Source organism: Rattus norvegicus, chromosome 1, assembly GCF_021556685.1.
Source record: "Rattus norvegicus strain SHRSP/BbbUtx chromosome 1, alternate assembly SHRSP_T2T, whole genome shotgun sequence".
In the NCBI taxonomy this organism is placed as follows: domain Eukaryota; kingdom Metazoa; phylum Chordata; class Mammalia; order Rodentia; family Muridae; genus Rattus; species Rattus norvegicus.
In genome coordinates this window covers 195,332,433-195,345,000 of record NC_141534.1, presented here as the reverse complement: position 1 = coordinate 195,345,000, position 12,568 = coordinate 195,332,433, and the positions used below count along the sequence as shown (strand labels likewise).

The following is a 12,568-nucleotide window of genomic DNA, read 5'->3' as shown; positions in this document are numbered from 1 at the left end:
GATTAGAAGTCAAGGTCATCCTTGGCTACAGACAGGACAATCTGAAATACAGAGACCCTCTCTCAAAAGAACCAAAACAAGGGGTTGGAAAGATGGCTCAGCAGTTAAGACCATTTTGTGCTCTTGTAAAGAACCACCCACATGGTGGTCCATAACTATCCAACTCCGATTCCAAGAGAGCCAACAAATACCCTCTTCCAGCCTCTGTGGCGCGCGCGCGCGCGCACACACGTTCATACATTTAGACAAACACACACAAACATAGAAGCAAAAAATAAATCTTTAAAGGTAAAACACCAAAAATAAGGCCTGGGACCAGGTGTGGAATTCAAGGGCAGACTAAGTTATAGAATGAGACCTATAAAACAAATAAAAACGTTAAAAACAAAAGCAAATCAACAACTGAAGCTTTTTAATCCCAGCACTCAAGACAGAAGAGGCAGGTGGATCTCAGAGAGTTGAAAGCCAGCCAAAGCTATATAGTGAGATTCTGTTGCAAAAACACATAAAAACCATAAGGTTACATACAAAAGTCAAAAGTCAAGTTTGGGAACATTGGTTTTCACTCCCATTTGCAAACACCAATTAACAACCTCTTCCCTTAGATGGCACTGTACTAGTGTGACATTTCTCCCCTATCATTCCTTGAAAGCAGTTTGAACCTGCTCCATTTTTCCTTATTTTTGTGTGTATGATGTACTTGTAGGTTTCCAAGTGTACACACATGGAGACCACAGGAAGACATTGGCATCTCCCACTATTGCACTCTATCTTACTCCTTTGAGAGAGGGTTTCACTAGAACTGGAGTTTGCCAATCTGTACTCTGGCTAGTCAGTGAGATTCTACGATCTGCTCGTCTCCACCACACAAAAATGCAGTTACAGGCATACACAACCGTATCCGGACTTTATGAGTGATGGAGACTCAAATTCAGGTCTTCATACTTGTACAGTATGCACTATTACCCACTAAGTTATCTCCAGGTCGGGTTGGGGATTTAGCTCAGCGGTAGAGCGCTTGCCTAGTGAGCACAAGGCCCTGGGTTCGGTCCCCAGCTCCGAGGGGGGAAAAAAAAAGTTATCTCCAGGCTCCTTTTTTGTTTCTGAGACAGGCTCTCGATATGTAGCACTAGTTGGCCTGGAATTATCTCTGAAGACAGGCTAGCCTCAAAGTCCTCCTGCTGCTGCCTCCCGAACACTAGGACAGTAGACAGGTGCCCCATGAAACTCTGCCTCATTCATCTTTATCATCACAGGTCTGTGGCTTTGGCCTGCCAAGACCTAAAACTCTAGTTCTTCAGTTACCTGACGCTTCAATCTTAGTATATATGCTACTGAAGAAAGCACAAAATATGTAGAATTTTAAAACAACCAACAAACAAGAGCTGGAGAGATGACTCAGCAGTTAAGTGGACTACCTGCTCTTCCAGAGGACCGGAGTTCAGTTCCCAGCAACCACATGGTGGCTCACAACCAGGGGAAGTTGATGCCTTTGGATTTCCATGAACATCAGACATACATGCTGTACAAAGAAATACTCAGGCAAAACAGGCACACACATAAAAATAGATATATAAATGAACCTCTAAAATTTAAAAAATATTAAGTACAGACCTGACCTGATTACTTAGCTGAGCCCAATTAAGTATTTGCATATATAATGCCTACTAGAAACCAACTGTAAGCAACAGCCAGCGGAGTCCTCACCTTTGATATCAAGCTGGGCATGAATGATATTGCCCATGACAGAGGTGAGGTGGAGGTTTTTGACAGTTTCCTTGGCACCCCGAGTGCTGGTGAAGAGCACACGAGCTAGGCCTAGGTGCTTTCGAGTACGGGGATGAAGAAGAATCTCCACTTCTTCCACCTCACCATACTTCCGGCACATATCCTTCAGGAAGGTTTCCCGCACATTGTCATTGAGCCTCGCAAAAGTTACTTCCTTCAGTGGAACCTGTCCGATATAGAATTCATCCAGCTGTGGAAAGACAAGAATTGGCCTCAGGTTTCCATAATGAGCAGTTTTCTTACCATTTGGGAAAGTTCAGAGATACCCATGAGATGAAGACGAGTCTGTTGTGATAGAGAAGTCAAGCGGGAGCATGAGACCTAGATTAGCACTGACCTGCCTTTCAATTCCTCTTAGGATAAACAGCAACAATTGGGAAGAAAAGACACAAAAAACTCAAGAGTCAACATACATAGGAAAAAATGATAGAAGAAAATCATCTGGGGCTGAAGACATAGATCAGCGGTTAGGAACACTGACTGCTTTTCCGGGGGTCCTGAGTTCAATTCCCAGCAACCATATGGTGGCTCACAACCATCTGTAATGGGATCCAATGCCCTTTTCTGGTGTCTTGAGACAGTTACAGTGTACTCACATACATAAAAATAAATATTTAAAAAAATAAGAAAATAATCTATTAGTTCAGGGGTATTGATTAGCACAGGTTAGATACTAGAAACACAGAAACAGGGGAAAAGTTTCCATTCAGAAAAGAGACAAGACAGTACTGAGTGGCACTTCTAAAACACTAGCACATGGGAGGCTGAAGCACAAAAATTCTCAGTCCAAGGCCAGCCAGGGCTACCTAGAGATAGGGAGTACTTGCCTTTAAAAAAAAAGGGGGGGGGGTTGGGGATTTAGCTCAGCGGTAGAGCGCTTGCCTAGCGAGCACAAGGCCCTGGGTTCGGTCCTCAGCTCCGAAAAAAAGAAAGAAGAAGAAGAAGAAGAAGAAAAAAAAGATAAGCCAGATATAAATAATCCAATATGACATGGTGGTAGCAGAGGTGTAGATAGGTATCTGGGAGTCAAAAAAAAAGAATCCTTCAGACAGGGAAAAATCAGGAAAAAGATTCACAAAGATGCTATCATTCCTTCTGGACTTTGTAGATGCCTAAAGTTTACCAAAACAACAGAGTTCCAAGACATGAAATTTATCCATCTTGATATTTTCTAAACACTGAAAAGTGTCTAGTTGAATATTAAAGGGGTATGGTGTCAAAGAAGTGATAAGGCCTGCCACACATGTCAGTGCCTCAAAACAGACTTAACGTGCCAGCAAGATGGCTCAATGGGTACAGACACTTGCCACCAAGTTTGACAACCTTGAGTTTGACCCTTAGGATCCATTGTAAAAACCAACTCCCACACCTTGTGTTCTCACTTCTACTTGTGTACAATGGCGTGCAAGCTCGTCTGTGAACGCACATATGAAAACGATGTAATCAAAAGGGAAAACAGACTAGAAAACATTAGAACCAGATACAAAAAACAGCAAGATGGAGCCTCTACGGAGGGAGCCACAGAAACCAAGCGAACTCTGGAGTCTGCATGAAGAACATGGAAAACCAAAGACTAAGAGGAAAGGAAAGGGCTTCTGGGTGACTCTAGGTTTCCAGCTTGGATAGCTGAGCATCTGGTATTGCCATTTATCAGTCAAGAGAAAGGGATTTATAAGGCTGTGTCTCAGTAGATGTTGGCAGGAAGGAGGTATGAGAAGTAAACATTCAGGCAAAAGAGCTTTCAGTGAAGTTGCTCAGGGAAAGGGGAAACCAAAAGGGATGAAGGCACTGCAAAGATTACTTTAGCAATCATCAGAGGAAGAAAACAAAGACTAAAAACAAAATTAGGAGACAAAGAACCACCAATTTTCTAGACTCAAGCCCAAATATCCTACTAAAGCAGGAAACGAAGCTGCTCTTACAAACAGGATAGAGGAGCACACACAAGTGACAGTTTGGACAGAAGACTCCAAGTGGGCGGTGGTCTTAGCAGTATCCTTAATTGCTGAATAACTTGGGTATCACGATGTCATGCGGCTTCAGAATACATTCCTCATCCTTCCAGACATCATTATATACTAGATATACCAGATATATACTAGAGTCACCTCAGTGCACGCTCGCGCGCGCTCTCTCTCTCTCTCTCTGTATATATACATCTTCTGTCCAAAACATCTCAGTCTCACAGACGTAAAAACCATTGAGATCTGGCTGTCAATGTTCCTTCGGAAGAGACACTTTGACAGGCTGTGTGAAGACCAGGGTACTAGAATCTTCGACATGCTCCAAGGACTGATATATAGGGAGACCAGCAGGCACTTACCTTAAACTTAGGTACCGGGAGGGAAAAGTCTCTGGTTTTGGACCTGACATGACAGCGGGGGTCTTGGAGGTCTTCCACAGGGGTATACTTTGAGTCCTAACAAAGAAAACAGAAAGAGATGAAACCAGGCTGAAAATATACCAGGCTATTGACTCTACAAAGCCCATGCAGAAGCCAAGATACAGAAGAGCTGGGATAGCTTGCTCATTCTCAAAACACCAAGCTACAGGTATAGAAGTCTGGGTGTTGAACACTGAACAGGGGAAAGTGGGGAGGGGAGACTGGAGGTCCAAACAAGTCACGAAAAGATCTAGGGCACTCACACTGACACTGAAGTGGACTCCATCATAGCGGTACACCTTCTGAGAAGGCCTGCGCAAAGCAGGGTCCAAAGCAGGATCCACTATGAGCTTGTAGTTCCGCCACTGGAAGCTCGGGGCTTTCTGCCCATCTCCCCCACCTTCCTGGTCCATCTCTGCTCATTTACACTGTCAGGAAAAGAGGGATACGCAATGGGGGTCCAAGACTTAGGCCTGACTCCCTTGCTGTCCCCCAATGGCTAGCCCAGATTACAGGTTCTCACATCAGTACAGTTTCCACACCTCAGCATGACCCATGGCTCCCTCAGATTTTGCCTTGAGGATCCAGGTTCACTACAGCACTCCATTCCTCTCCACCCTCAATTCTACCCTCAGGGCCCAGGCCCATCTCGCGCCCCCTTACCTTCCCGCTCTCCCTAGCGCGCCCCACTTGGCCTCCACGCAAGACCCCTCCCCCGTCCCCTCGTAGGCCCCGCCCCCTCCCGCCTCCTCACCGGCCAGCGGCCCGGGCCAAGCCCCGCTCCCGCTCCCACACAGCCGCTCGCGTCCCCGCGCCCCAATCCTCTGAACCAGAGGTGGCACCTCTTCGGGGCGTTGGAAACACCGCGAGACCAAGCCTGAGACCCAGCTTCGGTCCCTGAATCCAGGCGGGGGGGTGGGGGGAGGTAACGCGCGCCGCTGCCCTCTCCTCCCGCCCGGGCGCGTTCGGTGCCCCCCCACCCCGTCGGCGCGCACGCGCGCCAGGGGCCTACTCACCCGCTCGTGGCGAGCGGCTCACCCTCCCCCCCACCGCGCGCAGCACCTCAGCGGCGTGAGGCGGCGGCGGCGGCGGCGGCAGCGCGAGACCCGGCCCCGCAGCGGTGGCGGCGGCGGCGCCCCCCCACCACCACCTCCCCGGCGCGCGCACCAAACACCACCGCCACCTGCACGAGGCCTAGCGGGCACAGCGTCTGCATCCGCACTTTCGCTACAAGTACTGCGGAGAGATCCACGGGGCCGAGGGTAGCGGCCTTGCCTCGGCCGGCGCCCTGGAAGGCTCGGGAGTTGTAGCCCAGGGAGCCTGAAGATTGGCCGCATTCCCCGGAGAGTGGACTGCACCACCCTTATCCAGCTGCTCCGGCCTTGGGGTTCCTGACGAATCGGCGGCGACGAAAGCTGCGACAAGCCCCTGAGGAAAGGGGGGCGGAGCGAGGGGGAGGACGCCAGCCGGAGCTCGGGAGATTTGAGTGGTGCGTCCAACGACGCAGATTCGCGAGGCGGGCGGGGCAAACGAGTGGACAGGATGCGCGCTCCTTAGCTCCTCTTCCCTGCCCCTTCCTTGCGCAGCCCAAATGCCTATGAGGCTGCAGTGCAGATTCGCCACCGTTCTGGGCTTTGGTCGTCACCTCTTCTCACCTGCGGTAGAGTCAAGAAAATCACGCCTGGTTCGCCGAGCCCTGTTGGCGGAGTTGACCGCTATTCCTGGATTTTTCTTAGTAGAACAACTCAAGGAGCCGCCCACTTCCTATTTAGTGCGAAATGGTTGTACGGAAAAAGTCTTCTCAGCGTTTCATGAAATTTTTCAGACAAGGAAAGCTTCCCAAATAATCCTAAGGAGTCGAATAGCGAATCTGCGGATCCTATTGTGGGCGGGGCTAGTGAGAGAGGCGTGGCCAGGCGTGCGGAGCAAGGCGTAACGGGCCGCTTCCCGTAGAATCCACTAAAACCTGGGCGGGATGGGAGGTGGAAAAATACAACCAGGAGGGGTGACTCAGGCACTTTGCCTACCGGAGCACATAATGAAATGATCGGTTCCTTCCCGCTTTTCTACCCGGGCTCTTGTTTTTCAGACAGCAAGACGTCGAACTTGCTATATAACGGAGGATGGCCTCGAACTCCTGATTCTTTTGCCTCTATTTCCTGAGTGCTGGACTTACAGGTGTGCACACCATAACCGGCTTAGAGCATGCTGGGAAATCTAACTCAGGGCCTTCAGTGTACTAGGCCAGCACCTTAGTTACACCTCCCTTGGGCCAGTTTTAAAGTGTTCGTTTTGGCTATTAGGGAGGCGTAACTAGAGGCTAAAATTTAAAGCTGTCTCAGGGTTCCGTTGAGCTTAAAGTCACAAAGACCTTTAAGTGGATCCCTATAAAGAGTAAAGATCTGAAAGTAACCCAATTATCCTTGGGCAGTTCTTAGGCAAGGCTTCCGTATACCCATAGGATCCCAGTGCTAAGGTTAAGGTTAAGCCTGGTTCAGGCTTCACTTGGAAACTCGGAACTGAGATGGTCCCAAGGTTCAACACCCCTTTCACCAGGTGTATAGAGGCTCTCTGGTCTCTGGAAGAACTGCGCTCTCGCCAAGTCTACTTCTAGGCTGAAGATACCTTAAGTGTCCCCTCTTCAAGAGCCCCTCATTATAGGATACTGAGCAAGCCTTTGACTTCCCTCAGTTTCAGGTTATCCCTCCAGAATAGATGGCTATTGGTCAATATTTACTGCAGCCCTCACGATAGTGGTAGGAAATTATTGGAGCCTGGTCCAATTATTTTAATTGACCATTTCAAGTAATAAAAGGAATCTGTACAAGGTAAGATTTATACTCTTAAAATTCTGAGGCTGAGGGGGAAATGCATATGAAGGTACAGGAGATGAGGTTCCTTTGTTTTGTCCCAATTGAAGGGTACCAGTTCCCTCTCCCTCCCCCAAATCCCTATAAGATGGTAAAGGTAACCGAGGTCATAGACTAATTCTGTGGCTGTGGGCCAGGTCAGCCTCTTGACCTCTTGCCTTTATAAGATGGGAAATATAAAACTTGTTTACTGAGATGTCTGTGATGACTACATGAGAGAAGTTGTGAATAGTCCTATAAGATAAAAGAGATCGTTCAAGAAAGCATGAATTCCCACGTTTAAGAACAAGAGTTCGGGGTTGGGGATTTAGCTCAGTGGTAGAGCGCTTGCCTACCGAACCGCAAGGCCCTGGGTTCGGTCCCCAGCTCCGGAAAAAAAAGAAAAGAGAAGGAAAAAAAAAAAAAAGAGTTCAGAGGCCTTAGTCTGGGAATAATTTACCCTATTCAGAAGTTTATCAGATCTTGTCAGCACCTGATGGGCTTATCAGGTGCATTACCTCCATGCGGCCCTTAAGAGCAAGGTTTCCCCTCCATCCCATTCACAGCCACAGGAACATATGTGAGAGACACTTTATTTACAAAACAAGGTGCATCAAAAACTCAGTGTCTGAGCAGGGCGGTGGTGGTGCATGCCTTTAATCCCAGCACATGGGAGGCAGAGGCAAGTGGATCTCTGTGAGTACAAGGCCAGCCTGGTCTACAGAGTTCCAGGACAGTCAGAGCAACAAACAGTGATACTCTGGCTTGAAAAAAATCAGTGTCTGAAGAAGAGCTCTGCATTCTAAGGGCTAAATTCTCCCCCTCAAACTCACCCAACCCTTGTCAAGCTAGCTGCACAATCTCAAGTCTTCAAAGATCTCTCCTTCCCCGGCTCTAGCCAAAGACTCTAAGTGCTCAGGGCAGTGGGACACACCACCACAAGTCACCAAGTGTAAAGTGGTTCATCTGAGGAGCCTATGTAAAATCTCTCCCAGGATGCCAACTGTAAAGCACATTACAGGTAAGCAAGGGCTGCCTGCCTTGGGGACAGTTGTGCAGATATGTCACCTTCCTGGAGAGGAGCAAGCAACTTCTCAACACTACCAAGGATCTCACTAGGGCCTCCTTTCCTCTCATCTAACCCAGGATGCTTAGACTGAGACAGTCTACTTCCTCTTTTGTTCCTCAAGCAGAGAACTTACAAAACCCACTGGAACGTGATGGGGATCGTCACTGGGAGCATGGGACTCTGAGCAGGAATTTGGCTTCTACCTGAGAGTAGGTTACAGGAGGTGGCTCCAGCCTAGGACAAGGAATGAGGTCCATAGATACCTGGGGCTTCTGAGGCAATGCTTGCAACAGTCTAAAGCTGGGCTCACACAGCCTGCAGCTCCCCCTGCAGGCGACTGAGTTCCTCCAGTTCCTGCTTGTGGCGGTCTGTCTTGTGGGCCACCAAGGATCGGTAGAAATGTAGGGCAAAGGCCATAAACACTAGTCCCACAGGTACCATGATTGCCGTGGAGGCCATAGCTGCCTGCCAGCCAGGTCCATGAGCACTACCACACACTTGCCGAGGTGGACAGGCTTTGGGAGGCTGCTGTGTTGTGGCTACAGAAGCAGATGATGGTGTGAGGTTAGAAGCTAAACTAAGGGAGACAGTGACGGGTGGCACCTGGGACATAGGTACCACAGGAGCTGGTTTGTCCATGGGTGCCCCAATGGGCACAAACTTGACCCAGCCCACCAAAACAACTTCAGCCAGGAAGAGAAAGGTGCCCAAAGCAGTAGAAAAGCCCCAGGCCAGCTCCACATATCGGTGGAGTCGTTGGTGTGGTGACTGGTGGACAGAGTTGAGATTGTGGATGTTGCTCACGGCTTCAATATGGGGCAGCAGACATGTGGAGACCATGAGTGCAAACAGGTGCACAGCTACTAACACAGTGGTGCAGGCACTAAATGCCACTAGCAGGCCTGGTGGGTATTCATGATCGCTCTCCAGCTGTACCTCCACCATTGCCACCTGTGGGCATAAAAGGGAAGACATTGAGTCCCTATAACATCCTTGTCAGGAGTTTTCCTTTGCCTGCTTAGAATCATGACTGCAACATCCCTAAAGCTTAAGAGCAGTGCCTAGAGGATACTTGGCTCTCCCCACCCCAACCCCCACTTTCTGGTAGTTTCTTGTTCTTAGGCTAATCTGGAACTGCTGGGTAGTGCAGGTTAAGCTGAAATTTGTGATCCTCCTGCCTCAGCTTTCCTGAGTGCTAGACCTTGATTTCATTTCAGTCTCAAAGGGGCTGGCTAACATTTTTCTGAGCTTTTATCTGGTTATAATATACTGGCTAAAAAGCAGACTCAGGCTGGGAATGTTGTTCAATGGTGGCACCCTTGACACTCACATCACTCTAGCTTTAATCCCCAACCCATAATAAATAAATAACTCAGGCTGGTGTGGTGTTACATGCTTTCCAGCATGTGGTGAGCCGAAACAGGAGGATCTCAAGTTTGAGAGTAGCCTATACTTCTAATGATTGAAACTTCATCTCAAAAGAGCCCAAAACTGCTGGGTGTAGTGACACATGACTTTAATCCCAGAACTAAGGAGTACCAAGCCACCTAGGGCTATGTAGAAACCCTATTAACAAAACAACAAAAAGTCACAATAGACCCAAAGCAAATAAGCAGTCAAAACCTTCTGGACTGTTAGGGTCCACTCTTAGTTCTGCACTTTGTAACTTCCTCACAGCAGCCTATTAGTCCAGACTTGCCTCAAACTCACTACCCTCCTACTTCAATGTCCCAAATAGGTTCAATCTGAACCAGTGCCTCCCTCAGTTTTCTACCTGAGAAATGGGGACAACTGTCTCATTGAGAAAGTTAAGACTAAACATTACGTTCTATGACTAGAGCCAGGCACAGACTATTAGAGGTTATCGTGCTAATGTCTACGGTACAAAAAGAAAAAACCCAAAAGGTAGTAACTGGCCGACTCTTACAATTCAAGAAGCTTCACGTTTCCAAATCATTCTAAAAAACCTGTCATACCTAGTCACACCAGGTCTGCATTCAAATGTGCCAACTATCCAGGATGAATTATGACTGTTCATTTTTGACAGGTCAGGGAGTCTCTTAACCATACGACTCCACCCAGCTAGCCTGTACTTTGCCAACATTTGAGCTGATGAACAAATTTGGGCTTTAATGCCAGGCTGCTGAAGTCAAAATCCTGTCACTAGCTTGCTGTGCGGTCTAACGTGCCTCAGCACCTCTGACTTCTTACATGAACTGCCATCTAGTGATAAGCAGTATATCAGATACAGAACACTGAATGTTAGGATTTCGTGGAGCCCAGGCTAGCCTTGACTCTCTGTATAGCCAAGAACAACCTTGGTTTTTTAATTCTACCTCAAGTGCTAGGATTATAGGTGTACCCTACCATATATGGTTTTTTGATGGAAATTGAACCTAAGATTTCCTGGATGGTAGGCAAACACTCTACCAACTAGGCTAGAGTCACAGCATGTGATATATTTGTATGTTATTTTAATGTCAGGTCACCTGGGTCGAAGCGGATTTCTCCCCGTTTGTGTTTATTAAGAATCCCTGAGATTACTCTGGGGCTAGAAGGAATGGTGCGGGAGGGCAGTGGTACTTAAAATTGAGTATTTTGGGGAATTAGGCCATGACAGATAGGCAGGTTGTGTCCACACACAGGGATCAGGGCCAGACTTAATTCTGGTGTCTCCCAGGGTCCAACTCCGTGTTCTCTTCTTTGTTAGGACTGGGGGCAGGCCTTGTTCCCAGAACCTACACATGCAGCCTACTGATCCTCAGAGAAAGCTCTCACACCTCACCTCAACAATCTGTAGCTCCTGCAGTCTGTACTGTTCCTTTAGAAGCAGGCTGAGCCATGTGGTTCAGACAGAGGCTGCTGTGCCCTCTTTTTGTGGTACTGATGGGAACTGAATCCTTGCAATCAAATGTCACCCTCAAGAACTATGGGGCTGTCTTGGAATCTGAGCCCCTTACCAGCACCTCAGATTAAGACCAACCTTCAGGATTACAGGTTTACTTTTATATGACCTTAGCTCCCTCCAAGGGTACATTATGAAGGATGCCCTCCCTCCAGGCCGGCTTTCTCCTCCAAGTGTGAAAACTAAAACTAGCAGAGGTACACTCCACACCCATACCATGCTGAGCATCCTTGTCAAAACATCAGCTTCCACCCAGTCCTGCTTGCACACTGTTCTGAACCTCCTTTGCTAAATGGAGCTTGTTCTAACACACCTAGTTCTAGGGGGCTCCAGAAGAACCCTAGATCCTCCTGGACAAGAGCTTGGCAGACTACAAAGAGAGCACCTTCTATGATCTCAATTTCCTACAGATGGCAACGGCAGTGGAGGTTGGCTTGGGGTCACACAGCTGGCTGTAAGTAGGGAGGAACCAGGACACATCTGTGGGCCACACTCTGTAATCTTCAGTCCCACTTCCCAGGGCCACTGCTGGGCCCGTTAGCTGACATTCTCTTCCCACACCTACAGTTTATCAGATTCTCTTATCATCGGCTAGCTCCCTGATTAGCTTCCTTCCCCAGCCGCTTCCTCCCTGGTTTTGGTTTTCCCGGCAATTCTAGCATTCTGAAAGGTGGGGGTATCTTTCTGAGAACAGGCCCTTCACTCAGGTGACTCTTCCATGCCCTACCCACTTTCCCTATCTGGTTGATATAGGCTCTCATTCAGCTCTGGCTGCCTTTCAACTCTCGAGGAGTTGGTAACTAAGCCACTTCGATAACAGACTTTCCCCTCACCAGTTTGCATCTGCGGACCTCTTCACTCCCTTCTTCCATGACCCTTTGGGACCGATCTTTAGTCTGTTTATATTCCTAGAGCCGTGCCTACTACAACCCTGTCCCCGACATAAAGAGCTTTTCCAATCCCTTGGGGTTTCGCTCCTTTTACCCTAAAGAAACCCCTGTTCTTACTGGGAACCCATTTTCTTCTTGAATTCTCCCACCACGTGCTTCACCCGCCCAGTGTGCCCCCATCCCACCCCTCACCATGGCGAAGCCCGACAGCAGAGCAGAAGTGCGACTGGAGGCTTTGAGCTTAGCCCGGCTGAGGTAGAGGCGGCGCCAGCTGAGCGCCCGCAGAGAGTGCTGACTGGCCCCCATAAGGTCGAGGTAGCCGCGGTGCACGAACTCCCGGTACGTGGCTGAGCCCGCGGGGCTGTCCACCTCCGGGTTCAGGGGGGCCTGTTCGCCCGTGTCCCCCTCGCCGCCCTTCATTCTGAGAGCAGCTACACCACAAACGCTGACGGTCAAGGAGGGGCCGAGGCGCCTTGTAGCCCCAAGAAGGGACGGCCCAAGTGCGGGCGGGACCCCATTCCAGGCAGTAAGGCAGAGCCAGCGGGAATAGTTACCGATGCGTCTAGAAGGCCCAGGGGCCGAAACAGGAACTGGGGCAGGGGAGGAGCCCGGTGACCACATGATTGGGTGGAGCCGTGAGACCGAACCCCTGCAGTCTGCCCATGGGCAGAGATCTCAAGGGAC

General features: G+C 49.0%; 2 protein-coding genes across 4 annotated transcripts in view; both read right to left on the bottom strand.

Annotated features, from left to right (window-relative positions):
• Setd1a (SET domain containing 1A, histone lysine methyltransferase) overlaps positions 1-5,878 on the bottom strand; it is a 23,918-nt gene extending 18,040 nt beyond the window's left edge. Inside the window, exons 1-4 of one of the 3 annotated variants that reach the window (XM_087560016.1) lie at positions 5,827-5,878; positions 4,435-4,599; positions 4,112-4,207; positions 1,708-1,978 (exon numbers count right to left, since the gene is read on the bottom strand). In XM_087560016.1, the coding sequence (XP_087416142.1) occupies positions 1,708-1,978; positions 4,112-4,207; positions 4,435-4,584 (517 nt within the window). In that variant the 5' untranslated portion in view covers positions 4,585-4,599; positions 5,827-5,878. Of the gene's footprint in view, positions 1-1,707; positions 1,979-4,111; positions 4,208-4,434; positions 4,600-4,925; positions 4,998-5,187; positions 5,377-5,826 lie in introns of those variants that run through there. The other 2 variants (NM_001427094.1, XM_087560010.1) reach the window with 2 other exon arrangements.
• A 1,719-nt stretch (positions 5,879-7,597) lies between these two features.
• On the bottom strand, positions 7,598-12,457 carry Orai3 (ORAI calcium release-activated calcium modulator 3). Its single transcript, NM_001014024.2, has 2 exons — positions 12,077-12,457; positions 7,598-9,040 (listed from the first exon to the last, which is right to left on the bottom strand). Exons 1-2 carry the CDS (start codon positions 12,302-12,304, stop codon positions 8,396-8,398), a joined length of 873 nt encoding a protein of 290 aa, NP_001014046.1. The 5' UTR covers positions 12,305-12,457; the 3' UTR covers positions 7,598-8,395.
• Positions 12,458-12,568: the final 111 nt, after the last annotated feature.

Excerpts from the sequence above, each read along its gene's own strand:
- Orai3 (NM_001014024.2), bottom strand. The coding sequence starts at position 12,304 with ATGAAGGGCGGCGAGGGGGACACGGGCGAACAGGCCCCCCTGAACCCG. Across the intron at positions 9,041-12,076 it reads TGCTGTCGGGCTTCGCCATG|GTGGCAATGGTGGAGGTACA; the intron begins GTGAGGGGTGGG and ends TTATGCCCACAG.